Source organism: Lasiosphaeria miniovina (assembly GCF_030549165.1).
Source record: "Lasiosphaeria miniovina strain SMH2392-1A chromosome Unknown B0T26scaffold_7, whole genome shotgun sequence".
Classification (NCBI taxonomy): Eukaryota; Fungi; Ascomycota; class Sordariomycetes; order Sordariales; family Lasiosphaeriaceae; genus Lasiosphaeria; species Lasiosphaeria miniovina.
In genome coordinates, this window is record NW_026848226.1 from 2390349 (window position 1) to 2418054 (window position 27706).

General features: G+C 55.9%; 7 protein-coding genes across 7 annotated transcripts; 2 read left to right on the plus strand and 5 right to left on the minus strand.

The window, feature by feature from the left end:
• Positions 1 to 1252: 1252 nt before the first annotated feature.
• On the plus strand, positions 1253 to 3277 carry B0T26DRAFT_619423 (uncharacterized protein; the record flags this gene model as incomplete). The annotated part of the gene is made up of 1 exon (XM_060436043.1): positions 1253 to 3277. A coding segment is annotated over one exon (2025 nt), but the record flags the coding sequence as incomplete, so codon positions are not given.
• Positions 3278 to 4632: 1355 nt separating this feature from the next.
• On the minus strand, positions 4633 to 7929 carry B0T26DRAFT_656359 (uncharacterized protein; the record flags this gene model as incomplete). The annotated part of the gene is made up of 2 exons (XM_060438703.1): positions 4633 to 4887; positions 4939 to 7929. 2 exons carry the CDS (start codon positions 7927 to 7929, stop codon positions 4633 to 4635), a joined length of 3246 nt encoding a protein of 1081 aa, XP_060291689.1.
• Positions 7930 to 8579: 650 nt separating this feature from the next.
• Positions 8580 to 15475, minus strand: B0T26DRAFT_680261 (Mus7/MMS22 family-domain-containing protein; the record flags this gene model as incomplete). The annotated part of the gene is made up of 4 exons (XM_060440473.1): positions 8580 to 10154; positions 10213 to 10380; positions 10438 to 10622; positions 10675 to 15475. The coding sequence occupies 4 exons, from the start codon at positions 15473 to 15475 to the stop codon at positions 8580 to 8582; spliced, it is 6729 nt and encodes a 2242-aa protein (XP_060291690.1).
• Positions 15476 to 17142: 1667 nt separating this feature from the next.
• On the plus strand, positions 17143 to 18034 carry B0T26DRAFT_656467 (cytochrome c oxidase polypeptide V mitochondrial precursor; the record flags this gene model as incomplete). Its single annotated transcript, XM_060438710.1, has 3 exons — positions 17143 to 17380; positions 17662 to 17855; positions 17948 to 18034. 3 exons carry the CDS (start codon positions 17143 to 17145, stop codon positions 18032 to 18034), a joined length of 519 nt encoding a protein of 172 aa, XP_060291691.1.
• Positions 18035 to 19867: 1833 nt separating this feature from the next.
• B0T26DRAFT_462687 (uncharacterized protein) lies at positions 19868 to 20852 on the minus strand. The gene has a single exon (XM_060435158.1). The coding sequence runs from the start codon at positions 20744 to 20746 to the stop codon at positions 19910 to 19912; it is 837 nt and encodes a 278-aa protein (XP_060291692.1). The 5' UTR covers positions 20747 to 20852; the 3' UTR covers positions 19868 to 19909.
• B0T26DRAFT_462694 (regulator of G-protein signaling) lies at positions 20560 to 21946 on the minus strand. The gene has a single exon (XM_060435159.1). The coding sequence runs from the start codon at positions 21851 to 21853 to the stop codon at positions 20759 to 20761; it is 1095 nt and encodes a 364-aa protein (XP_060291693.1). The 5' UTR covers positions 21854 to 21946; the 3' UTR covers positions 20560 to 20758.
• A 1960-nt stretch (positions 21947 to 23906) lies between these two features.
• Positions 23907 to 24513, minus strand: B0T26DRAFT_727236 (uncharacterized protein). Its single transcript, XM_060442853.1, has one exon. The coding sequence runs from the start codon at positions 24274 to 24276 to the stop codon at positions 24004 to 24006; it is 273 nt and encodes a 90-aa protein (XP_060291694.1). The 5' UTR covers positions 24277 to 24513; the 3' UTR covers positions 23907 to 24003.
• Positions 24514 to 27706: the final 3193 nt, after the last annotated feature.

Genomic DNA, 27706 nt, shown 5'->3' on the forward strand with positions numbered 1-27706 from the left:
AAACAGGCACCGCCATTACCTAACAGCAAGGTTTTTAGTATGAAATACGGAAGGAATAGCACGTCTCTTGACCACGGAGCAAATGGCGATGGCCACTCAGCGCTTCATTAGGGTGAGAGTGACTTGTTGATGGATAAATCACGTGTTTAACCAAATTATTGTTGGACAAAACACTCCATACTTGGGGTACACACGTATAGCACATAGGGATATTATCTAGTAAGCTAAGTTACTAAGCAAGTTTCCCGAAAGACGCAAGATGTTAGGCTCTGTGTCGGAATATGGATGCGCTTCAACGGTTTGAGAAAGGTTTCTGGTCCAAACTTCGAGTTTAATCGGAATTGTTGGACACAGTGAATTTCGCGCGGGACACCGCCGCTTTGGTCAATTCAATCCCTTTGATTCATCAGGCCGTTAGTACTGTGCTCCTCAGGCCGTACCCGTGCCCCGTACTTTACCGAGGAGTCCGTCAAATTGAAAGGAAAGAGCGGCCCATGTCCCTCATACATGGAACTCACTCGTTAAAATGCCTGCTTCCACTTCCAGGTTGTGACGACCTAAAGTCGGTAAAGTCGGTGCCCCGAAACACGGCAGCTGCCATTCAGCGGGCTGCACTTGTCTCGCACAGTACAGTACCTGCACCTGCCCTGCCCTGCCCTACTGACCGAGGGTTTGAAAGTCTACCGACGGGTGCGTAAAACTCAGCCTAGCCTTCCTTAGCCTCCGCCGCAGTCATCGCGACCGTGACATCCGGACTACATTCTCCATCTTCACCTTTGGTGAACAACCCGATCCCAGCTAGCGTTTTGGGCATCGACATCCACAACCGCCAACCTTGGTTGTCCCCGTCTCCTAGGACTGGCCTGGACCGGCATGCAGGCAGGCAGGCAGGCCAACTGAGAGCTGGATCTGGGGCAGCAGAATATTACGGGGAGCGTGGAATGCAGAATACAGCGGGAAGAATACGGAAACGGAATAATAGCTGCTGCTTCGTTTCATTCGCTTCGCATCGCATCGCCGTAGCTAGTTGATGCCAACATACTCCGTACCTAACTGATACCACCGCATACGGGATAATACCAGAAACACACACAGAACCACGTCGCAAGGGCGTGAGCTGGAGCTACGCCGCATGCCCTGGGCCACACGGGCTGACCTGACCCGAGCCTCGCGTCGCCGACGGTCGGCGTCGACTGAGCCTCTTCCCGCCGCTATTGTGCAACAGTGAGCCTGCCGGACCGCCGCCGCCGCCATGGCCCCGGCTACGGCCATCCCGCGCGGCCTCGCCTCGTACAAGAAAAAGGACGGCATCGTCACCCTCACACCCGACCAGAGTGCCCTGATATGGTCCCCGCTTCCCGGCACCGGCCCGCCCGTCGTCTCCCTCGCCGTCAGCCGGCTCAGGAATCTGCAGCGCACTCCCGACTCAGCTCCCAAGGTTATCCTCAAGGTCTTTGAGAAGCCCCGGACCCCTGACGGTGAACCCATACCCTACGCCTTCACCTTCACCTCGCCCACCGAAGCCAGAAACGAGGCCAATGCCCTCAAGGATTTGCTCTCCGAGTTCATCAAGGCCAACCAGCCCGGCGCTGCTGTTGGTCCTGCGACCCCCGGCGCCGGCCCGGCAGCGGGACCCGGAGCGGCCTCGTCCGCCGTTGCCGGCAGCAATGGCGCTTCGGCTTCCGTCTCCTTCGCCAACGCCGCCAACGCCGCCAACGCAAAGCAGCGCCCCCCTGTCGTGCGTTGGTTTGATGACGAGTCCCTCAAGACCAACACGCAGATGCAGCAGTCGCTCATGAAGCAGGATGCCGAGCTGAGCCAGATGTACGCCGATGCGCGTACCACCAAGCCCGACTCGCTCTCCGACGGGGCCTTCAACGCCCAGTTCTGGTCGAGCCGCGTCGGCCTGCTGCGCGCCCACGCCATCGAGCTGAACCAGAAGAAGGGCGCCTACAACATCCTGGCGACAGTCAAGCCGCGCGTCGAGAACGGCGAGCTACGGCTCAACATGAAGCCCGAGCAGGCCCAGATGATCCTGCAGCAGCACCCGCTCGTGCAGCGCATCTACAATGAGAACACGCCCAAGCTGTCCGAGACGGACTTTTGGAGCCGCTTCTTCAACAGCAAGCTGTGCAAGAAGCTGCGCGGAGAGCGTGTTACCGACCTCGACCACGACGACGCTGTCTTCGACCGCTACAACGATGCCGACAACTCGCTGGCCTTTGCCACCCGTATCATGTCCCAGCCCGTGCCGCACATGATCGACCTGGAAGCCAACGAGGAAAACCAGGGCGGCGGGCCCCGCAGCGGCAACCGCAAGGACGTCGAGATGCGCCCGCGCTACAACGTGCCCATAGTCAAGACGCTCAACAGCCTGAGTGAGAAGATCATGGCCAACGTGGCCCCCACAGACGGCGAATCGGCCTCGGAGCCCGCCGCCGCCAATGGTGACGGTGGAAGCGCCAATACCAATGCCGGCGCCGGTGCCGTTGGCGCGGTCGACAACACGCTGGGAGAGCTGACGCTTCGCGACCTCCGGGGCGACGTCGAGGCCGACCGCATCGTACTCAATGTAAAAGAGCAGAGCAAGTTCCTCTCGGACCGGCAGACCATCGCCGAGGACCAGTCGGAAGACTCCAGGCTGTACGAGAAGCAAGTGCCGGGCGACGTGCTGTTCGGGGTGCAGGCAGACATGGAGACGCTCGACGACGACGGGGCCGGCCGGCTGGACCTGCACCTGAGCATCGGCGTCGACGATAAGAGCGACAGCGACGCGGAGGAGGGCACGCGCATGGCGCACGTGGGGTCGCGGGCCGCGCGCAAGGACGCCCAGGACCAGATCCTCGACGGCATGCGCAAGAAGCGCGCCGAGTCCAACTACACCAGCGGCGGCGACCCCGCGTCGTCGCCCATGGGCATACCCTCGGAGATCGCGCTGCGTTGCGCCATCACCAACGCCACCACCACCGAGTTCCTGCGCCAGTTCTGGAACGCCTTCATGTCGCCTGCCGGCGGCGGCAGCACCAGCACCGCGCGCGAGCTCGCCCACCACGCCGAGGCCCTTGCCAAGTCGCGCGAGCGCATCGACGCCCTCGCCGCCGAGGCCGAGAAGATCCGCGACCAGCTCAACGAGAAGCGCAAGGCCCAGATCCGCGAGCACTTCAAGAAGACCAACAAGCGGCTCCGCTACGTGCCTGTCGGCGGCGGCAAAGAAGCCGTGCTCGCCCTCTTCGAGGCCACCCTCACGGGCCTGCACGCCGCCCAGGCCCTGTACAAGGCCAAGGCGGCAGCTGGCCGCAGTCACTGATCTAGCCTGGTTATGTCTAGGAAAGGGCAAGTTTGAAAGAACAATAACTAAAAAGGGAAACGGGGGGAAGGCGGGATCTGCATATTACTAGGACCTGGGAGGCTGCGATGAATGGGAAGGTTTGCTGCTGTGCTCCTTTCAAAAGTTCTGTATACCTACCTCCATGCATGTAACTGTATCTGTACTAGAAGGTTCTTTTTTTCCCCTCTACATAGGGGGGGGGAAAGGGAGAAAATAAAGAGAGAGGAGAAAAAGGGGGAAAAGTGAACCACGCTTCCTCTGTGGATGGTTCGGCCGTTCAAAGCAACAGGACAGGACTGAACAAGACAGAACAAAGTAAGACAAACAAGGACAAATACAACATTGGGTTCGATATGTGAAGTACGTTGAAGCAATTACGTTGTCAATATTTTATTATCATGACCACGCAGCATATATAGGACAAGTACACTTCTTTTTCCCCTCTCCGCTCTCTCTTCTCTTTCTTTCTATTTTCTACTTTTAGCATCACAACCAACCCCCTTCCTCACTGGCTACCAGAAAATTTCGCAAGTTTGAGACTTTTGGGTTGGGGGCTGGTTTCCAAAAAGACCTGCATTTGATCCGAGAAGAAGCCAACAAAAGCAAAAAGCAAATTCTACAAGCTTTGATCAGCTACCAAGTAACTAACTATATCCACTTGACTTCGCCTTTGCCTTACACAGTACTCCACAAACAGAGAAAGCGGTGTTCTAGCCGCCGAATTTGGCTGCGCATGCTGCCATTTTCGGCGGCTTTTAACACCCAGCGCACAAGTCTCTTACAAGTACCATTGGTATGCCTATATCATAGCGGCCTTTCTAGCGCATCTCCGTCACGGTCAAAAGAGTATCTAGGTAGGGCGCCATTCCCGGAGTGTGCAGCACCGTGTTCGCGATTACTTTTATATACATGTACAAAGACAGACAGACAGAGAGGCAAGGAAACATATTATCTATACCCATATCTATACCAAATGCCCACCCCCAAAGCTGTGGATGCAATGACATGAGGTAATTAAACAAGGCAATACAAACAGGCAAGGCAGTCGGTCCGTCAGTCAGTCTCCTGCCTCCTGCCTTTTGTCTTTATCTTTTCCGACGCTGTTGCTGCTTCTTATTGGTGTTGATATTGATATTGGTACAGCCCACCGAACAGCAAACAACAACAAACCGCCCCCAACTCCGCTAACATCTTGCAATTACACATCCACAACCCCTCCTCTCTTTTTTTCTTGTCTTGGTTTATTACTTTTTGAACACCACATCCAAAACAGGATCCTGTTACGGCACACATCACACATGACATCACACAACAACACCGGCGACGACCTGGCGGACGCGGGCCTCGTCGGTGCCCTTGGGCGCGTCGGGCACGACCTCGAAGCCCATGCCGCGGCGGGTCTTGCGGCGGCGGCCGGCGTCGCCGTACTGCTGGTCGAACTTGCGGATGGCCTTGAGGCTGTCCATGTCCTCGCTGATGCTGGCACTGATCTCGCGCAGGCCCTTGTCGAAGTGCGCGCGCGTGAGGATGCGCTTGGGCGGGAACACGAACGGCTCCGCCTCGGGTTTGCTGGTTTCCTCTTCGCCGCCGCCCTCCATCTCGGCTTCCACCGCGGCGGCAGCCTCGGCCTGGGCGCAGTCGTGGGCGTCGCGCGCGCGGTTCTCCTCGCGCACCGCCTCCATGGCGGCCGAGACGCAGAGGTTCTTGAGGTCGGAGCCCGAGTAGAGGTCCGCGTCGGCGGCGAGCGTGGCGAGGTCGACGTCGGGCGCGAGCTGCTCCTCGCGCAGCATGACGCGGAGGATCTCAGCGCGCTCCGTCGCGAGCGGCAGGTCGACGAGGATCTTGCGGGGCAGGCGGCGGAGCACGGCCTCGTCGAGGTCGAAGGGCCGGTTGGTGGCGACCATGATGAAGGCGCGCATGTCCGAGAGGCCGTCCCACTCGCGCAGGAACTGCGTTATGGTCTCGCGGTGGCCGGTGCGGCCAAACGTGTTGTGGCGGGCGCCGAGCAGGGCGTCGGCCTCGTCGAGGAAAATGACCATGGGCGCCATCTTGCGGGCCAGCGAGAAGAGCGCGCGCACATTCTTCTCCGACTGGCCCAGATACATGTCGTTGATGCTGGCGGCGCTGACCTCGAGCATGTTGGCGCCGCTCTCCTTGGCCACGGCCTTGGCCAGCAGCGTCTTGCCCGTGCCCGGGGGCCCGTACAGCAGGCAGCCCGGGATCCGCTCCGTCTTGAGCACTCCGTACGAGAAGGCGTCGGGCCGGACGAGCGAGAGCGACGTCAGCCCGATCAGAGACTCCTTGGTCTCCTTGGGGACAACGATGTCTTCAAAGGTGGTATGTATGTCTTTTGCGTTGATCAACCCCGAAAGCAGTTTCTTCTCGTGTTGGTCGTACTCCTTAGTAGACGTCGACGAGGGCGGGCCGCCCGACATACCCATCGACGCAGCCCACTCTTCGGCGCTGGAGGACCCGAAATTCTGCGATCTTTTCGGGGTCAGCGGAGAAAAGTAGGGAGCGCGGACTCCGGGGGAGATATCTGTCCAGTGCTTGTCCCTGTCTGCCATGAAATCCATGGCATATCGCAGGTGGCTGAGGTTGAACTTTGTGAAGGTCGGTGACCGGCTCCCAATCATGAGCGACACCAAGCGGTAGACCCACGAAATGTCAAACACCCGCTCTTGCAGCAACTTGAGGCAGTCCTGGACGGGCTCCCTCGCGGCGTGCAGGTGGTCGAGATGGGCAAAGTTGTCTGGGACGGTGTCGAAGTCGACGTCGACCGACGGTCCGAGTATGGCCTGCAGCATGTTCTTGATGTTTTCCGTGTTCTCGGTAAAGTTGTCCCCGGCCTCCATCCACTCGGATGACTCGGCCGCATGGAAAGGGATGATCTGGGTGCCTTCTCGGGTCATCTCGATGAGCTGTTCGCGCAGCTGTGGCGACTTGGCGATATCTGTCGACGAGGACCCGATGAGGACCACCCTCCTCCCCTTCTGCCACATGCGGTCGGCTATGGAACGCAGCTTGTTTATGATGCTGTCATTGGCAGCGCTCATCTCCACATAGTCGTGCACATGGATGATCAGGGGCCGCTCCGTTCCAGACCCCGAGTCCACTTCCGAGGCACGCTTGGCACCGGCGGCGGCAACTAGCGACTCTAGCGCCTGGTTCAGCTTAAGATCATCCCAGCGATCGTCCATCATGGTGGATGAGCCCAGCCCGCTGCCTTTCGGCGAGAGGAAGGACCGCAGCCTGGACGGGAGGTTGACGGTGATCATGCCCAGCTCCATTGACTCGGGCGAGGACCGCGACGCCAGTCTCCCGTTCATCTCGGCGGCGGCGAAGCCAAGCATGGAGACGGGGCCGCGGCTCGAATGCAAGTTTTGGCCCAGATGGTGCCCCAGTATGGATGCAATGGTGGCCGCGTCGAGGCGCACCACGTCGGCCTGCAAGTCGGTAGCGATGTCCTCGATGACCGAGTAGGCGATGCTCCGGCCTTTGCGGTTGAGCACCGAGAGAACAGTGATTGGCCTCTGCACGTTCCTCGGCTTAGTGCTGGGATATTCGGCCACGAGCTGGGCACGTACAGCAGCGAGAAGCTCCATGCACACTGAGTACTCGGGTTCGGGCCGGCTCGCTAGGGGGCTTCCATACAGGCCCGGCTCGTGGAAAATGCCGGGGTCAGGCCGGAGGTTGGCAAGCCAGCGCTGGGCGTCGGCAGACAGCGACTTGTCGGCCCACCACGACAGACGCAGCATGCTGTGGTTGGTGTCGGCATAGTGGCGACGCAGAGCCTCGATATGCTCGGGGTCGGCGTCGGGGCGGTGCAAAAGGGCCAGGACCTGGAGCAGGGCCGTGCGGTGGACTGCGCGAAATCTCGCAACAGGCAAGTCCAGAGCCTCTTCAGTCACTAGGGGTATCATTCTGTCGAACTCGAACTTCCACGTGTCGACATCGGCAGGGACCACAGCGGCGTCGTCAAAGTGCGACTGGAGGACATGGAGCACGTTCTTCCGGGCCTCGTCATTGAGGGGGTCCAGGGCGGTGGCGGGCCTGCCGATGGGGCGGTGCTCGTACAGGGAGATGTGCATGTCCATGAACCACGGGGGCAGCTGGACGGGGGAGAACTCTTCGGCGCGGGCACCGGCACGAGCGGCACGAGCACGAGCGGAGCCATAGCCCGGCGTCCTCTGCGCTGTCGCCTCCTTATAGGTCTGCTCGGGCGCTGGCGAAGCTGTGTCGGCAGCAGCTTGGGGGGTGTCGGCCGTGCCATTGTCGGAATCAACAGGGTCAGCAGCGACGTTTCGCCGAGCTTTCGTGTCGCGCGGTGGGTTCCGCGCCTTCTCGGCGGCGGCGGCGGCGGCAGAGGCGGCAGAGGCGGCAGCTTCGGCGTCGTCGGGGCGACTCAGGGCGGGGGACGATGTGCGGAAGCTGCGCACGGCTTGCAGACGAGGCGAGGGACGGTGGCCGTGACCGTGGGCTCGGGCACTAAGAGAGAGAGGGAGAGCGCGCTGGATGGCGACTTGGCGGGTTGCCGAAGCGCAGGCAGCACAAGCCGCACATGGCGCCGACAGCAGGGCTCGCGCCCCCGTGGCAGACATCAATCACTATGGAAGGTAAGGTGATTAATTATCTGGCCGTGGGACCGTCCAATTGGGTCGGGGGTTGCCTCGTCCGCCGTGTCGTGGCCGGGATTTGGCGATGTTTCTAGCTTCCTCGGCGCGGTCGTCGGTCAATGGTCCGTTGTCGTTAACGTCCGCGCTAACAATAACCGGGTAAGGAACGGAAGGTTCGCTATAGAAAATTCGCCGTCGCCAGCCGAGACCGAGACACTGCGATTCATTGCTTAGCGGCGTGTTACGTAAGCCAAGTCCCCGTTGGACGTTGACGCGATCACTTGGAACAGGGGTCCCTGCACTACTGCCCCGGGCTGGCAGTCATTCTGTGTGGCCGACAGTGCTACTACGCACATGTTGTGGCGACGCATGTCACCATTAAGCCTGCGGCAAGTCTCATTGAACTTTGTTTTAGTCCCAATAGATACGTAGGTATACTTAAAGTTAGATTCATAATATTGATTCAACTAAATATGTCAGAGAAAATGGTTCTTGACAAACAAACGTAACCTCGCAGAGCTGGTCCAGAGACCTTGATTTGAATCGCTTTGTGATTGAACTCTCGTATATTGAAAAAAAACCATAAGCCCCGTCTGTCTAACCGGGCTCCCTGTATTCTCCTAAATTTGTCTCGTCTAGAACAAGAGGTCGTCATCTACCCTCCGCACAGCTACTCCAGAAGCAGCACCCCAATGTCCATGCGTCTCCTTCATCCTCCGCTCCGTCCCCAGTTTCCACTGTCCAGCCTGGCTGTACAGTCGCTGCAGGAGCTCCTTCACGTTCCACGACCCTTGCTCGGACCAGTGGCCACCAGACAGCTGCTGCGTGGCCGTGACCACCCCGGCTCTGCCCGCCATCTGCAGCACCACACGGCTTTCAGTCACTATCCAGTTTTTCCGAACATCCACCGCGATCGTATTGGCAAAGTCCTGCACCCGCGCGTTTCTCCCTCCCGGCGGACTGTCGGCCGACAGGCCGCTCAAGAGCGCTGCGGCACGCAGGCTTTGTAGCGTAGTGCCGTCATGTGGCGATTCGGACTCAAGAATCGAGCCTATGTAACTGCGAGCCTCCGCAAATAGCTCCGCGAGCGAGTCTACTGCCTTCTCTAGCCTAGAGTCCTGTGTCTGGGCTTCCGAGAAGAGATATGTCCTCAGGCTCGGTTGTAGCATTTTGGCCACGGCTGCGAGAATGTTCATGACATGCAGCTGCTGCAGAGAAATGCTCCTATCACTGCTCCTCGCCGCGCCCGCAAACCATTCGAGTATGGTTGTGAGGATATTCGTGGCGTGTTCCATGTCGTCGTCGCTGACTTCTCTAGGGGCACAGGCTCTGGTGAGCAGATTCCCCAGAGCGCCCGCATACACCTCCAGGAGCAGCCAGGCTTCGTTAATCTGGGAGGATGCCTGGATCATTGCCGGTATCATGAACTGTAGCATGAACGTCACGATATGAGGATCCCCCATTGCCCTCTCCAAGATGACGCGCTCCTGGCCAAGCTTATCATTGCCGAGCGCAATCTTGAAGTTGTTGTACAGATAATGGAATAGCTGCGGAACCGCAGTCACGTCCTTCTCGCCCAGCCTGACGCCGTACGCGATGATGCCGGCCGTATGGAGCTGGGGATCCTGCATCGGTGGGGAGTAGTCGAGGCTCGGCTGGGTGAAGAAGGCATCGACCACGCAAATACCAACCCCGTGAGACTTGATCAGCGAGATCAACCGTCTCACAAAGCCAATATACAGCCCATGTTCAGCCGAGTCCGACCTCAGAAGCCCCAAGTCTTCTTTCATCCTCTGCATAGCCAGCTGGAGAGTCTTGGCAAACTCGTCTCGGAGTTGCTTGGATTGCGCTGACCCGGCCTCGCGGAGCGATTTGCGCATGTGGTTGATTGCGCAGGCGAACAGGTCGCGGTTCGAGCTGTAGTCTGGCGTCATCTCGGCGCCAACCGTGGCATTCTCCAAAAATGGTAGGTTATGGCGCTTCAGCACTTCTGCCAGGTAGTTCTCGTAGCCCAACAGCCGCGCTGGTTTGACAATCGATAGCACCCAAAGTCCTAGGATGTTTGTCCCAATGTCCTTGAAATCAAATACGTCATTCTTGACAAGAACTGCAAGGAACAGAGGAAGGTAACGCCTCTCTAGCGTGTTCAGGTTTTTGGGCAAATCCGAGAACAGTCCATACTTGCCCGACGAGAAGTATGGGGAGAGTTGCTAATAAAGTCAGTTTCCGTGTTTATGCACGCAACAAGAGGCTCATGACAAAACGTACTATGAGTCTGTCCTTGACAAACCGAGCAGCAATCCTAGCAGCCAAAGTGACGACCTTGTCGGTACAGGCTGCCTGCTCGCTCTGTTTACTGGAGCTCGGTTTTGGTGCGAGCCCAAGGATTGTCCGACCCATCCAAAAGAAGTCTTTGATTAGATGGTCGTGGAACAGCTAAGCCAGGCATGTTCAGTATAAGTCTACGGTAATTTTCAGCGCGGAAAAACATACGAGTACAGCGTCCTCAACTTGACGAGAGTCGACATTGTCAGCCAGTTCACTAGAGTAGTTCTCCTCGGATGCTTGGTCAATCCGATCCAGGTAGTGTTCGACGGTATTCAGTGCCACGCGCAAAACTCCCCAGTCAAAACAGGAAGAGTGTAAGTCGAGGCTTGTGAAGACTTTTTGTAGTTGGGCTAAAGCAGGTTAGAAAAGGGCCTGTCATCAACGAGCAGCTTTTTGACTCACTCTTATTCAATCCATACACCATGGCCTCGAGAGATGTGGCACACTGGAGCACGTCGAGAGATGTCTTGACCGAGACATGAAGCACATCCATAGCCGCTGCCTTATTCTTTGCAATCATATTATCCCTAACCTGAGTGCTGACTCTCGGCATGTCGCCAGACAGAGCTCGGAATTGCTGCTCAATATCAGAGGCCGCCGATAGATACTGGTCCAGGACCTGGTTGAAAATGTTGTTGCGCCATGCAATAAACGGCTTAAAGGTGGCGCCGCTCTCGTCGTTGGAAATGACGAAGCGTGCAAGCTGGCTCCAAGCCCTGATATTGATCAGACATGCTTCCTTGTGCGCGGTACCTGGGACGACCAGCTCCTCTATCAGATGAACCGCCGGCCGCAAATCAGGAGGGGCCGCCCAAAACAGTGTGCACAAGAGATCATGGTGGTTTCTTAGGGCTGCAAGGTCGTGTTGATGTATTATGTCCTCTTTGAGATATTGCCGGTTATGATTCGGCAGCGTCCGCGCCACTAGGTTCTTGATGTCATTGAAACGGCCGAGCTCTTTGAGCCGCTGAATCACCAGGCCCAAGAGCTTGACGAATATATGAAAGCAGCGATCGTCCAGCTCAATGGATAGGGATGGGCTACCATTGAGCTCTTCGAGGAAACGGGGCGACCTGTACACCTCCTCGTTGCGGAAATTTGCAAGGTTCTGAGAACCAAAGAAATCAAATATGGTCCCAATGATACCGGTACATTTGCGCCAACCCCATTGCTGGACGAGAAAATGGCAGCGAGCCACTAGAGCCCGACAATATTCGTTGAAGCTGGGTGGTTGCCGAGGATTTGATTTGTAAAGCTGGAAAACACGCCGTATGAGCTGTTGAGGCAGCGCCCATCCTTCCATTGAGGCCGCTTTCCTCAATCCTGGAATCAGGATTCCCGAGTTGTCAATCTCACAGAGAGGCAGTAGAGTAAACATGTTCTGCCAAAGTTGCTCAAAAATTCGGGAGTCTACGCCCGACGCAACACCTGGTTTGAGCATGACCGAGTGTGTAACGTCCCAAAAGGAGCATCTCGGAATAACGGCGCTTTCCAGGACTCTCATCAAGGTCACCCAGCAGTTTGTGAGGACTTTATCTCGGCGGACACCTCGTTCTCTGGCAGAGAAGTGCTGCAAGTCCTCGTAGAGTTTTCGCAGCTCCTCGACACCGAATTCCAGGAGACGTGACAAAATCATTGACGCACATCTCTTGAGAAGGTCTTCAACCTTGATGTTCTGCACACTTCCCGACGCCAGGCTCAATGAGCGCACCGCGAGAATTGCCACGGAGAAACGGACAGTAACTTCCAGATATGCCTTTTTGGTCGGCTCTGATGTTGTTGTCCAATCCGACGATTCAAATCGGCTCGCAAAACTCGAGAAAACCTCCAGGCATCTAGATATAACAGCCTTTTCCTCGGCATCATCCTGGACACTAAGTGAATCCAAAATATATCCAAGGACAAAGTCGGCCGCTTCGGTCACTCGTTCGCCAGCCACAGCCGGAGACGCAGCGGCTTCCGGACTTAGCTTATCAGCTATCCAATCGACGAGGATGCCAAGCTCAGACGATACCGTGTCGTTCCAGGGGCCCCATCTCAGAGTCTGCCCGTCCAACTCAAAAGACGTTGTCAGCCTCTGCTGGCGAATTCTGTCCGACAGGCCCGTTTCAACTGCTTTCCGGATAGCCCCGCTGCCAATGAGGGTGCCTTCGTGAAAGAAAGTGCCAGGGTCAAGAGGAAAGACCTCAAAGTGTTGAGTATAATGCGTCCCATATGGGCCGAGTCCCTGAAGTTTGTCTCGGGAGCGATCTTCTGGCCCCTGGACAACAAGAGAGACGATATCAGCCGGTAGGGGGTCGTTTGCACGGCTGTACTGCGGGGCCTCCAGGTCGATATGCTGAGGGCGCCTCTTTTTCCGAAACCGAGACTTGACATTTGTCGCGGCTTCGTTTCTTGTCTTGGGCGAGGCCTTTGTGCCTGCCGAATTGCTTGGGAGCTGACGAACAGGCTCTCGAGCCGTCGGGATATCCTCATGAATTGAGTATTCCGAACCATTATCGGTTGAGGCATCAAGAAATCGACGGCTTTTTCTATAAATAGCATCCAAAGAGCGTTTCTTGGAGCTAAGACGCCTACTCGAGCCCTCTCCCTCGCCTGTCTCGAGCTGTGCCGGTCGCCAACTTGCACTGCGTGCGAGCGGTCTCCTCGGCCTTGCGGGCTTAGACGCTACAGGGGTTTGGGGCGTGGTAGGTGGCTTCTCGCCGGTGGCCGTGACGAAACCACGAAGGTTGCTCTGCCTAACAAGCTTCTGCGGGAAGGATGACGCATGTCTCGGTCGAGGCTGTGAGGGCTTGGGTGCTATGTTTGCAGATACTTCTTGCAGAGCCGCTGTAGTACTCGGGGGTTTCGGCTCGCGTAATGACGGAGCGGCAACCCTCGGCCGTGTCTTGCCCGACTTCCAGTCCTGCAAAGCTGAGAGCGCATCGATGTTGTCTCTCCGGCTTGCCAGGCTGATGACCTTCCTGGAGGGGCTGGTCTTCCCTAAATTTTTCTTCTTCCTGACGGCGCGGGCAGCAATTTTTACAAAGTTCGGGGCCCTAGGTTCCAAGACATCTAGAATACTGAGAAGCGGGGGCGTTACCGCTCCCCTCTTGCGCTTGGAGGAAGAACTGTCTCGTTTCCCGCGCTGAGATGGGGCCTGGTTCTCTATCAAATCGGCAGTGGGAGTGCCATGGTCTGATCTGCCAAGAATCTGAGTAATTTTGGATTGTCGGAGCCTTTGGACTGGACGAGGGCTAAATGAAGACCCCGCTTTACTCCTCCTCTTCTTAGATCTGCTCGAGTGATTGAGCGATCCGGACTTCCTCTTCCTTCCAGGAAGCATCCAGTCAATATGATCGTCCTCCATATCCGAGGCGCCATCGCCGTCGCCGAGGTTGACTACTTCCGGCGTCGGTCGGACAACCTTGGCAACCCTGATGGGCGTCTGCGTTAGTCTACCCTCAGACTCATCGGACTCGTCAAATTCGAAGGCGGCGGCAGGATGGCTAGAAGAACTTTGTCTCGGCAGCGCCACACCACGTCTGAAGCCCTTGATGGGAGATGGCTCGGGGCTCTTCCCCACTTTCCGATTGACAGCTTTGGGCTTGGGCTGATCCAGTCGAAGCCATGAGGCTGGCAAGACGCCGCGAATCCTGTGCCTATTTTGGCGTATGGCCTCTGAGCCGCTCTCAGAACTGCTAGCGGAAGGCGAGTCCGAGCCACTCAACTCGCTGTCGTCGCGGTCTTCAATTGATATAGGCGACTCATCAACCCCGTTGATACGCGAAGCATCTAAGGAGAGTGGCTTCGGGGAAGAGGCACGATGTGGTTCTGGGCGTCTCCGAGTTGGAGATACGGGCGCATTACCCAGATCCTGCGGCTGCAACTGGGGTGTTGGTGGTTGCGGAGGCGACGAAGGCAAGTTCCAAATCTCGGGAGGCGGCGAGAAAGCTTGGGAAGAAGCCGGCAAGCGCTTCTGTCTTTTCTTCTGTGACGACAGCACCTTTGACATCTGACGCTTCAAGTAGTTTGGGCCTTTTGTTGAGGATTCCAGGCGAAGTCTATCCGGAGAAGGAAACTCGTCGTCGCCCGAGAGGCTCGTCATGTCGGTATGGTTTCCATTGGTCGTTTGGCTGCTTGGCCGTGGCAGACGGTCCCCGGGCGAGGTTTTTGGAAGTGATACAGACAGAGGAGAGAGGGCCAATTCGTCCTGATCGTCAGGCTCGTTGTCAAACAAAAGAGGGGCGCTCTCTTCTGTGTCTTCGAGGGGAGCATCACGGCTTGCATCTTGGCTGCCGTCGGCACCAAACTCTTGCTCCTGAGAATCCTCCTCTGCAGCTGACTGCTTGTCCATTTGCGCTGGCAGAACAACTTTGACGGGCTTCACTCCATGGGACTTCATGAAGTTGGCGTATTGCGCATTTTCGAGGAGGTAAGGATGCTGTTGAATGGGTTTCCTGGGCCGTAAAGAGCGCTCTAGCCGAACAGCCACCTGCCGCGACAGCTCTTGTTCGTCGTCTCCCGGGGTCGCACGGTGTCGGGGCGGTCCGGGGAGTGCTTGAGAGGGTCTAGGAGAGGTGCGAGATGGCGGACTTGAAGAGAGATCGAAGATCGACAGCGGTCTTGGGGGTGGCGCGCGAGAGACGCTAGGCGGGTCTCTAACATAGCTCGTTGATATCTCGTCCTCGTGGAATATATGCTCGCTCGGGGCCTGGGAAGACTGGTCTGGTACAGCTCGCGGTTCTTCCCTCGGTTCATTGGAGGCAGAGGAAGGGCTAATGTTGCCGTCGTCACCACCGTCGTCTTCGTCAGATGGAGGAGAGGACAAAGGAGGAGACAAGGTGGGCTCCCTCGATTTTGGTCGGGTAATCTTCTTGCCCTTACTGGGGCCATATAGCGGATAGGTTTGCTGAGGAGAGGAGCTGGGGATACTCCAGATGTCGAAATCCTTCTGCACTGCCGCCGACGATAGGTGGTCGACGGCCTGTACGCGAGGCTGCTCGACTGGCAGTTCCAGTTCCACACTGTCGAGGGCGTTGTCGAGGATATTTTCTGGGGCATTGTCGGGAGCATTGCCAAGGAGACTTTTCTCGAGGATCTCGTCGACGGCCTCGTCAAGTAATGTGTCGACATTGTCGTCAAATGGTTCGTCGTCAAAGTCTTGGTCGGAGGCGTCGTCATCCGAGTCCGGAACCTCTCCCAATTCCCTCCAGTTCTTCATGACATTGACTGTTCATATCCGAAGGTCATTGTCTTGTGTTGTCCAAGCAAATGGTCATTTTGTGGTGGGGGGTGGAGTACCGCACTGTGGCTTTTGCTGTCGAAGCCTTCCAGACGCGTAAGAACAATTGCTGGGTGACGCGACTTGAGCTGCACGCTTTAGCATGGTGGGGTCAATTGCACGGCAGCGCTCCGTGCCAATCGGGGGGAGGCGAGCTTGTGGAGGCGTAATCACTGTGGCCTACACTGTACGCGAACTCCGTACGGATACCAACGGGACACTTGCTATTTGCACTGGGGTCGACAAACATCCGAAGAGCCTACGCACAATCATTCCCAGCGCAGCACTCCACTTCGTTTGAGGGACTTGGTGAGAACGAGCTTCTCACTGGGTCTGCAACGAGCGAGCGAAGATATCATGGCCTTTCCCTCAAAAGCAATTGCACTCGCCTTTGTCGTGGGCATTGGTGTATTCAATGGTGCGAAACTTCCGTGCTCATCTTCTTGAGTCTCTGAAAGACTTCACATCTGACAGCACAGCCAGGCTATTACGTGTTCAAGCCAAGCTTTGAGGAGATAAAGGAGCGAAGAGAAGGCACACATCTCAAGTAATAACTGAACTCTCGGAAACTTTACTTGAAAAGAGAAGCTCACCTCCGCCACAGACTCTCACCAAAAGCCAAGGATCAACAACCAGAAACAGAGGACAAATAGGGGCCACGCAATTGACGACCTTCCATTCTTCATTCGCCAGCTCATCTCTCAATTCTGAATCCGTATATTGAAACCACACGGTACTCTATTATGGACTGCCATTTCCAGCCTTCATCAGGAAGGGGCTGGCTGCGTCGCCATGAGCCCAAGCGGCAGTTGTGCTAAAAGCCTCGCCCTCTGTCTTGGTCCTGACATGGTTCAGGAACTCGGACAAGTCCAATGCAACACGCTTGCGATGGAAGAGGGGAGGCTTTTGAATAAGTATCTCAAACATTTGTAAATATTTTCCAGGTATACCAAGGTTCCCCTGGCAGACCGGAACGAAGTTGTATTGCATTGTTCTGTGGTGGTAGACAACCTGTCCAAGCTCCAGCTGCAGCGGTGCCCGTCTCTTGTTTCTCCTCGAGCCTTGAGTCAATTATAAAGGTCACTACACCTCAGTGCTTTCTCGAGTTGTAAATTCAACCAAATCCTCACAGTCCCGGAGCAATTGTACCTAAGAGAGTGCTTGACACGTCGACTCAGCTACGAATTGCAGAAAACGAAAGATATTGGATCCGTTTTAGCTTCCATTTTGGGTCGCCGTTAGCAGCCTTCTGCACTGACCACTGGCTTGATTTAGGTGATTTTGTGAAGCTCCATTCACTGCTTCTCCACTGTATTCTTCATTCGAGAGAGGGGCAGTCCAGAGGGCCAACCAGGGATGAGAAACGGAAGCAAAACGGGCCCCATCAGACCACACACGCACACACGCTAGCTGGGGAGGTGCACCACTTCTCCTCTTCCGAGCTGAGGCCGTCTGCCCGCCCAAAAAAAGCTCGTTGGCATGACTTCACTCCTTGCACCAAAAACAACGTCGACGAAGGAGCTCTCCCAGGCCGTCATCCGCGCGGGCAGCCCAATTGGACCCATCTCCACTCTCAACCTCCCGTACTAAACCACGACTACTTCACCATGCTGCGCACCCCAACGTCGAGCGCGCTGCTGCGCAACGCCGCACGCCGCGCTGCCCGGCCCTCGGTCGCCTGCCGTGCCGCCTCAACCACCCACGCCATCTCCAACCCGACGCTGGCGAACATCGAGAAGAGATGGGAGGGCCTGCCCATGCAGGAGCAGGCTGAACTGTGGATGGCTCTGCGCGACCGCATGAAGGAGAGCTGGACCGAGCTTACCCTGTCGGAGAAGAAAGCCGGTAAGTTCCCAGCCCGGTCGACCTTCGTGGGCGCATCGCAACCACGCCGGCGGCCAATCGGTTCATGTTCCTTGCCCTCGAGGACGGGGCTTCGGAGCTTCGGCATCACTTGAGCAGCGAATTGAGGATAAACTTCAGTCTTTTCGCTGCGTCAATTGATGGACTGAAAAGGGGTAGATGACGCGCAAGGGGAAAGCAGTCGCTGCTCGGGAGACCTCTGAAACAAGCAAGCTGCAATGCAATTGAGGATGTATCGCTAACGATAAACCTTCCCGATGCAGCCTACTGGATCGCCTTTGGCGCTCACGGCCCTCGATCCCTTCCCCCTCCGGGCGAGGGCAAGAAGGTCGCTCTCTACACGGCCATCGGCTTGGGAGTCAGCTTGGCCATCTTCGGAACCCTGAGGCTCTTCGCCAAGCCGCCACCGCACACCATGACCAAGGAGTACCAGGAGCTGACGAATGAGTACCTGAAGGTCCGTCCTTTTTATTTGCCTCGCCGTTTTCCGTGTAGCTGTATGTTCTCTCATTTATTGATCTTATCGCTGACACTACTTCCACACTACAGGCTCAGAACTCGGACCCGTTGACGGGCATTTCGTCAGAAGGCTACTCTGGCAAGGGCCACGTCCAGTCTCCCTCCTCCAAGGCATAGATAGGTGTCGCTCTCCTTTGTTAATAGAAGCAATAATCCTCAACATCAGTCATCCGCTGGTGCATGGATGTTTTTATTTTACTCAATGGCGGCGGAGCATTGTGACAAGGGGAAGACAGTACTACCGGGGAAGTGTAAATATTGTACAACGCTGATAATGCGACATCGTTTCCTTGCCAATACGCCACCGTCTTTTTGTTCTCGGTCATGTACCTGCCTCTTTGCTTGATATAAATGGGAGATATTGTTGATCATCCTGTGTCAAAAATCTCGTCGGCCCGCCCGGCGATCTGCTTGATAAGAGCAGGCTGCCTGCTAAGCCGCTGGCCAACTGTCGTTCATTCTGCCTGTCATCTCCCTGTGAGCGCTGCCCAGAAGCTTTAAGAGTCGACTTCTTAAAGTTGAACGTGTGGCTATGAAGGGCATCGAGAAACCCCCTCTGTTTCCCTCTGAGAGTGAGCCGTAGGAACCTTTTAGAGTATTCAGACACTTGTGTAGCGTTTCATTCTAGGCTGAGTATGAAAAAAGAGAGAAACCCAAAGTGTGCTCCAGTATTTACAGAAAGACGATCTCTCGGCGAATGAATGGGATTAGGGCCCAACTCGGTCCGTCTGATACGCACACCTATGTCAGGTCATACGAACAAAAACTAACGAATACTTCTGCCACCGCGTAGGCGTAGATCCAGGAAGTTTATTAAGTTTATTTTGGTGTGTGCGTGGTGGTGGTTAATAAGCCATTTCAATTTTGCGATATCTAACTGTGGAAGTCCATCCTTGAGCAGACGAAATTCAATATAGATCCAGGCAGTGTCCTTGATCAAATGGGTTAGGTTTATCTATGTCAGTATCCATTTAAAATAGCGAGAAGGAGGCCGTCAACAGTGATAGGAATTGCATTTCTGAACCCGCCCAGAACAACTAGCTCAGCCTGTCCGAGGGGGGGTCCAGCCGAGTTGACTAACAAACCTCGTGCCTCCTGTTGTATTGACGCATGTAGAGTAGGTAGGTAGGCACTGTTGGTGGATATTCATTCTACACACAGACCGACCGACCTATACAGTTAGTAGAGAGCCGCAGCAAGCTACGTAGGTGCTGAAGTGTCACGTCGCGCAACGGCCGTAGCACACTATAACCCACTACAGGTTGCAAGTCGTCGACTTGCAATTCTGGCATCCTTTTGGGGGTTCTAGCGCAGTGGTAGTGGGTGCTGTGAGCTGGCGCCGTCACATGAAGCCAGTCCCAGCTTCGCGCCTGCGGTCGGTCAGGGCATGATGATCTGACCGACGATGACTTCCAGAGCCTACCTTACCTTAGCTACCTTAGGTACATACATATACCTCCCGAACACAACTACTTGTACTGGATAGCATAAGGCAAGACAAGCGGTAGAGGACAATCCAAGTCTCGTGTTCGATTAAATCTGATAAACACATTACGCTAATAGGTGCAGTTTTCCGGCATATGCCAGAAAAAACAAAAGCCGGTATTCTCAACCCTCCCACACAGCCCCATCATCGGGCTCTCTCGGAAGGGTTGGTTATCCGACCACGGTTCTTTTTTCAAGACCGTCCCAACTCCAAGCAATGCATTGTGAAGAAAGTGTAACAGCTATCCCGGGGCCAAATGTCGCCTCCGAGATTAATAAAAAAACACATTCCAGCATCATCAGTATCATGTCTAAGCCACACAACCCAATGCTACTCGTCAAACCAACGACACACAATAACGCCTGCTCGCTTTTTAAACAAAAAATAAAACCCGCCATGCCATGCCGTATCATTTGTGCGTGAGCATCACACGGACACCTCTGAAATGATGTGTCGTGAAATCTAAAAAGAAAATCCGATAGAAAGATAATGGGGTATTGGAGCGGTCAAGGAGTCGCCGGCCGTGTCAGGTCGCGGGGTCCCAGGCTAAAAACACGATGTAGGAGGCTGCGCTTGGCGCCTCCAGCACGTCGGAATTGATAGCTCGAGCAATCGTTCCCGCCAACTTCAAGCTTCCGTCCTAGTTCCGCTTCCCAGCCGTAGGGATCGTCATCGGGCACAATCCCCTCCGTGACCTGAGAACTGAGAAACTTGACCGAGTCAGAGCCGAAACTGTCCGAAGAAAAAGTAAAATTTAGGTGATTGGAGAAGTCCGTCATGGAAAGTCGTGGCGAAGGCGACTCCGACGGGGGGGTATTTTCGGCGTTTTCGCTATGCAGCATGTCAAGGCCGTTTTCCACATGCTCTTTGTCAAAACCGACGTCGACATTCAGGGGCTTCGGAGCCTTGTTGGCGCCTGGCGCCTCGGTTGCCGAGCGTGATGTACGAGCGTATTGAATTGTTGTCTTCCTCGTCCCCAGCTCGCGTGGGAAGCTGCTGGGAATCCTCAAGGGCTTCATCGGCTTAAACGACGAAGACCGCATTTTAGGGCGCGAAAGTCGTCTCGGCCCAGCTCCTCGATCAGGATATGGTGTATAGTTTTTTGCGGCCATACCAGCCTCTTGGCTTCCATTACAGTCTAGCCTGCCAACACCTTGGTCTGCGGTCCCCGCCGTAGGAAGCGGAAAACGCTGGCCAGGATGAGGCTCCTCCCAATCGTTCGACTTGCGCAGAGACGGCATCTCTGCCGCCGGCTGCGTAATATCGTCGCCGAACCTTTCGTCTGTTGGGGTGGACAAGGGGCGTTTCAAAGGGGCTGTAATTTGTGCTTCGAGTACTTGCATGACCTGTAATCCCTATAATAGGGGGCCGCTGCTGTTGCTCTGGCTCGGCTCGCCCATGGGAACATCGGTATCGGAGGTGGCGGAAGTGACGCTTGCGTTGTGAAGTCGCTTGTTGCGACTCTTCCTACTCAAACCAAGCTTCGCTCCCATCTTCTTCCATCCGTTGTTGTGTGCGCTGATCGCCCTATGTAAGCTTCTAGGAGAAGTGCTGAATGCCCAGTCGGACGTTGGCGGCGTTGTTGGGGGGGTCATTGGTTCGTTCCCGGATGGAGATCCCGAACCCTCAGTGTCGTCAGACAGGCCGCCCTCGCGCTCCACCGGCTCGCTCGACGACGAGCCGGTGCGGTGCGCGGGTTCACTGGACCATGCCATGTTGAGCATTGGCAAAAACCCGGCCTTTGATGATCTGTTCGACTCGTCCGGGTTCGAGAAAGACGTCATATCCTTTGGAATACGCAGTCGCGACCTCCCTTGCCTTGGCTCTTGCATCTCTTGGTCCTCAATCTCGTGCGACGCAGCGACCGACGCGAGGAAGGGTACCAGCACCGAGTCGTTCATGAGCTCGTACACGATCGTGACTGCCTCGTCGAGCTCCGAAGGCAGCGGGGGTGTGGGAATTGCTGGGAGGGACAGTAACCGATCGCGGACATGGGCAGGAAGATTCACTTCGCGAGGGCCGCAGGGCAGGATATAGGCATTTATTAGTTTCTGCCACAGCGAACGCACGCGCTCATTGGCATCGGCCGCCCAGCTTGATTGCCCTTGCAAGATGTCGGTGTGGGCGGACCTATAACGTTCAGCATCCATGGTAAACTCGAGCGTTTCCAGGCAGTGGTTCTGAGACAAGAAAGCCATGAAGGCGCCAAGAGAGTACGGAGGTGGTGCGGTGTTGGACAAAATGTCTCGCAATGACGGTGGTGATGTTGTGCTTGTGCCCGCCGAGGCGGGAGGCAAGAAGGCCATCGTCGATGGCCTTGAGGAGGACATGAGGGAGTCCTGGTCGCCGTCCTCGAGGAGGACGGATGACGGCCGAGGCGATGCGTCCCTAAGATATGGGCTTAGGATCGGAGAGGTCGGCGACTGTGCTCGTAACCGCGACTTTGGCATTCTTTCTTCCCGCAAGCTCTCCGGTGGAAGAACTACAGGCAAGGAGAAGCGGCGGCAAGGTGGCTCAGCGTGTGGGACACCAAACGGTCTCTGCTTCGACTATCGGAAGGTTTCGTATGGTCCTCTCTGTCATTCCATGTGCGTGAACACAACGGTGGGCGTCACTTTATAACACTGTTTGTCTGAGATGCAGGGACTTGCAGATGCGGTCGTTTTGAAGTCCGTCGCTGCCCGATATCCGCACACTGCAGTCACCCTTGGCCTCCGTTCCGGGACAAGTACCGACGGCGGTCCAGCCAATGGCCACGACAACTTGGCACGGCGCCGGCGAGAGATGGCAGGGCAGAGCGCAGCTTATGGACGCGCTGGACTCCAGTCGCCGGCCTGTCGGGAATGGTGTGTCAGGTTGGGGACGTCACCTATGAATCTGCAGCCAGCCGAGGGGGGGGGGTGGAGCAGCAGGTCGCGAACGAGATGCAATGGGTGGATCTATAAGCCAACAGCCACCTGGACGGGTAGCTTGATACAGCAGAGAGACACGAGAGCGTTCGGCGGAGTATGACAGAACCAGCCAGGCCTATCTGGCTTCACCAGTTGCCAGGATAGAGACGACTGCGTGTGGTTTGGCGTTAGGGGGTGCGAGTGCTCAGGCTCGCGGAGCAATCCGACTGCGGTGCAGCTCAATGCACCGGACTCGCCAGGACGAGCACGGCGTAGGGAACAACACTTTGGACGGGGGTTTGGGCTCTTCGCTTTTGATTCTCCTTTTTCGCTGTTGTGGTCCTGGTCAGGGGAGCCCAAAGTGGAGGATACACGGAACAGGCTATCTGGGCCCGGACAATCGCTGGCGGAGTGGCGTAGGCGTGCACAAGACTTATTATCGACCAGGCGAGCAAGCTTGCTCGTAGCGTTCCAGACAATACCACGCACCTACCGAGGCTCGGGAATCGGTTAATGGGTTGCAGGTTAGGGCGTGCGGGCCTTGGAGGATATAGATATGCCGTAGGTTGCGTTGAAGTTGATGGTTAAGGCGTGTGCGTGCGTGTGTGTTGTGTGTTTGTGTGCGTGCGTGTGTGTTGTGTGTTTGTGTGCGTTCGTTGACGTTCTAGAAAACACAATGGGCTGAACACCAGGCAGGCGAACAGCAAGACAACAGCGGATGGGAGACGGGTGGGATAAATTGCCGGCGATCTCGTAACAGAGACACGCGACGGGAGGATGGGAGGGGGCGTGTCTCGAGAGGGTATGGCGTGGAGTAGACGGGGGAGGAATGAGCGCCTTGTTTCCCTGGCTGTCCGTCTCTGGAAGGTTGGATGTACAAGGGTCGTGTAGCCTAGCGTACACTACGGGGACATTCGCATGTACATGTACTTTGCAGGCAAGTACGGGCGGGTACTGCGTAATGAAGTGTACTGAACTATTTGTACCAAGTATTGTAGCGAGCCCAAGTAACCTCTAGTCCCAACCCAAGACAATGGACCCAGAGGAAGGGATCGCAGCGCTAGGCGGATGGCAAAATGGCGGAAAGGCTACGCTTCTGTCAAAGAATGACGGACCCAGCGGCTTGGTTAACGAAGGCAAAGAGGCGGTTTGGCTGCGGAAGAGGGGGATCGAAAGGGAAAGCCGGCAAAGGAACGGCTTGCAGCGCTCCTCTTTAATGAATCGGGGGAAGTGCAGGGGCACACAGCGTGGACATGGATGGTGCTTGTGCTTGGCGGACGACATGAGGAAGGTACGAAGTAACCCCTCCCACCCTGCAGTCACCAGTGTGAGTGAGTGGACGACGGTGCGGTTGAAGTACTCCGTCCACGAAAGCACCATTTCCAACTCAAAGACCGGGACTAGGCGACAGTGTACGGAGTCGTAGCTGTGAGAGTGCGAGTTCGCGAGGGCACCATCATGGAAAGCCAGCAGCCTAGGAAATGCTCCGACGAATGGAGGCACAGTTCACGACTATCAAGTAATCACGGCCTACATTTACGAGGCAGGTAGTAGGCAAGAGAGTACAAAACTGCAGCACGAGTGGTGTAATTATTGCAGAGCAAATGGACGGGCATGAATAGGTAAAGTCAAAGGCTACTGATAGTGTTTCTTCTTGACACTATCTCACAAGAGAATCGGCTGGCCGATATTCCAGGGAATGGATATTATTACCAAGCACTATTACCATGTGTATTCCGTACCATCCATACCATATAGACAGTAGAGTACTTCCGGACCTTGAGTTGGGTATTGACTGGGGCGTACCCCTGCCATTTGCCTCGCCATTTCCTTCGCCGATGCAGGGCGCGCTGGGCGGAGATGCAAAAGCTGGCTGGCATGGGGCGCTGGGACATGGGGCATTGGGCGCGGCATGGGGCAAAAGAAGTGGGGAGGAGCCAAGCCAGCCTAGGAGAGAACAGCCGAACGAAACTGCGAGGCATCCGTAGCGGAACCCCCTTTCCTTTGTCCACCTCAGTTTTTGCTGTCACGCCATTCCGGAGCGGGACCGGGCGGCTGTCGACCTAAAGATCGTCTGTATGGGCAACCATGGGACGACAAAGTTTCCTTAACTAAAATCTAGGCTGCTGGATGGAGGGCGCACCCGTTGGGAAATGGTGGGAAATGAGAGAGATGGAGGCGCCAGGCCTTCCGGGGCCTGCACGAGATGGAGGTGGAGCCGACCTGCCGCCTGCTTCTAGAAGCCCTAGAAGCCTTGGAAGCCTTCTTCGAGGGGCGAAAGAAGCCGGCACCTGTCCAATCACATCGAGCGGACCTCGTCATCCAAAATTGATTGGCGTCACCGCAGGCAGTCCTACGATACAATTGGACAATGTGTGCCAGTATGGTTCCCATGCCAAGGTTGCAGTTGCAGTTGCAGTTGCAGTTTCTAGAGTCTTTTCCAGAACCCCCTCTCTTACATAATGATGCATAAGTCGACATCTGGAGACTCACGGCCATGGGGCAGGAGGCTGCCGAACTCAACCTCGCCCACCCGACTTTGAATGCTCTGTGTCACGGCTGGCCGAAAGCAATGCCGTGGCCCACTCTTCGGCGCTACATGGTATAGGGCCTGCAACAAACACGTAGGTTGACACACAGCGCCGCAGCACGCAGTACCGTCCCATGTGTTTGAATTGTCTGCACAGAAGCGATCGATCTCGCCAGGCAAACCTGCTCCAGTGCGTGCGACATACCCAAGCCACTCGGGAATTCGACCAAGGTGCTGCTGCCATCTGCAGGTTGCCGAAGCGGCGAAGACATGTATGAATGCCTCACGTATGCACAGTCCACTCCATGAATACATTTTGGCTAGCGGGTGACTTTCAAGATCCGAAAGGCATCAATACCTTACGGCTGGCCCTCAAGGTTTTTCGCGAGGGAGGTAATAGCCATTGAAATTCCCATTATAGAATCTCAGAGGCTTGTCTCTCCTTAGAAAAACTTACGTAGGTATTAGAGGCTATTCCTGTCCATTTTATTACTATTATCTTTTTGCTCCCCGAGTTCTACCCCAACGAACATTCGGGATTGGATTGTATGTACTGACATGCAGCGTAATCCGCGCCTACCCATACTCTGCTCCCAAGTGTATGCAAATGACAATCGGACATGGGACGACTACTACCAAGCCGGCCAGCAGATCACGGAGTGGTTATTCCCGGGCCCAGCTGTTGAAACACTAAAAACACGTTGCGGTGAGACGCAAAATCAACGCTAGTCGCGCTTCCCGAAAAATGGAAGCCACGCAGAATGTCAATGGATGTGACTGTTCCCCAACTCGTCCCGAAGGGCTTCTGCTTGGGCCCCTTGGCAGGAGCTCGGCGCTCCGAGTAGTGGAGCCATCCAGTGAACCACAAGCCTGGCCAGGTGTGCAAGCGGCTCCACTCTCTCCACACTGCCATTGGACCATATCGCCGAAAGAGTCTTGGGGGGCGCGAGTCGTGCAGGGTCCGAAACCAAAAACCGAAGAAAAAGAAAGCATTTCCCAAAACAGGCCTGGAGCGCTGGACGCGGGAGCAGAGAAAGCGCCTCTAGTGTAGGAATGCTGTAGGAATGCTAACCTAATCTAGGGTAGGTCTGCCGACGGCTACCTCGGTTCAGGGAGGTAGGTAAAGTCCAGCACGGAAGCATGCGCAGTGCCCACCGCCAACGACTTACGGACCATATACGGATTGCATATACTCCGTACGTGCGGCGAACGACGGTCAACTCCAGCCGTCGTTTATCTCGTTGCGCCCGGACCCTAACTATCTACCGAGTATAAGAAAGAGTCCGTGCCCAATTGGCAGTGGCCAGATCCGAGCAGTTACGGGAGCCGATGTGTCAAAAGAACCACTACACAGTACACACAGAATGGCAGCGGATACGGCGTCGGAAGCGGAAGCGTTAACGCTGTTCCAACGTCAGCCATGACGCCCTAGTCGTCCGATATAGCATCACGAGACCCAGTCTCTCTGCTGGCGAGAGGAGGGTTTCCCTTGCTCTACCAGACCTGCTCGTTGGAGCCTCTTCAGAGGTCGTGATCTTGGGTCATCGCCGGCCCCCACCAACCTCGGGACTCTCTTTTACGTGTAGAATGGGGATGAGTGACAGAGAGAGCAAGTCGCCGACGTGGGACCCCAGTCGGCGAAAGATGCAGATACAGAAACTTTGCTGGACACGGTCCGGCTTGCCCGACCTTCCCCAGTCTGTGAAACGGGATGATCGCCCGCGGCGTTATGCCGAGCCGTTTTTGGCGGCCCCCTCCGAGAATGGAAGGACGACCAGTTGTCTGGCTTTTTTTTGTCGATCGGCTCCCGGGCCCGTTTTTTGGCGAAGGGTCGCGTCAACGGCATGATGCCGCCCCCCGGAACCCACAACCGTGTGTGTCAAAAAAGACAGCCAGCGGTTGCTGCTACCACGTAACAAGACGTTTTTTTTTTTACCATTTTTCTGGGACCGTCCCAAGTCCAACTACCCAGCGCTGGTAGCCGCAGCCGCCGTCCACCAATGTAAATATTACAAGGCAAGTGGAATTTACAAAAGAGCAAGTACGGATGCTGCTCATGTTTACGCGGTTCTGTAAAGTGTCATGGTATTGCTGATCGACAAGGTACGCAACCGGCGTCTTTTTTTCCTCTTGAATCAGCCCATGACGGAATGCGCTGTGGAGCAGACCCAAGAGCCAAAGATATTCCCCCCCCCCTTTAACCCAAACGAGTCATGGAGTCATCTCTCGTGCGCCAGCCGGCAAGGACAAAGACAGGGACACTCTGGCCTCGTGCGTGACTTGGGCGACCGGGCCAAGCTTGACTCCGGTGCAATATCGGACGACACGGCTCCCGCCCGCTTGCCCGCCCTTTGAAAGGCGAGCGTCTACTAGTAATGAGACGGAGGGACGACAGGCTCGTTGGGACGTTTTGTTTGTCTGTCCATCGGCTGGAGCCGTTGGGCTTGTCGCTGTTGGGACACGGGTACGGGTTCGTTTTGTTGAAGAAGACGCCAATACCGTACAGTACCACTATCGAGGGAGGCGAATTTCTTGACTTCGTCCTAGTGGGGGGCTATAACAATCGGCTGGTTGCTAATAACGAACAAACGCCCACCCGTCGCACATACATACCTCAGGCAGGCAGGTGAGGCAACGATCGCGGCCCGAAGCCAGCACTCACTCAGCTAGGTAACACCAAATACACAAGGTATATGTATCACCAAGGCGGGAGGATGATTGTGCCGTTCACGGGTCCGGTGGCGGGTGTGGGTGTGGGTGTTTGTGCTACGGAATACTGCACGTTCGTTCTAGACGGCTTCCATGCATGATAGCAGTTGCCAGGTCCGAGTTCTTGTTGTTGTTGTTGGTGTTGGTGTTGGTGTTGGTGTTAGTAAGAGCTG

Bases quoted from the DNA above. Each gene is read 5' to 3' on its own strand.
- B0T26DRAFT_727236 (XM_060442853.1), bottom strand. From the start codon at position 24,276: ATGCCTCGCAGTTTCGTTCGGCTGTTCTCTCCTAGGCTGGCTTGGCTC.
- B0T26DRAFT_462687 (XM_060435158.1), bottom strand. From the start codon at position 20,746: ATGCAAGTACTCGAAGCACAAATTACAGCCCCTTTGAAACGCCCCTTG.
- B0T26DRAFT_462694 (XM_060435159.1), bottom strand. From the start codon at position 21,853: ATGCCAAAGTCGCGGTTACGAGCACAGTCGCCGACCTCTCCGATCCTA.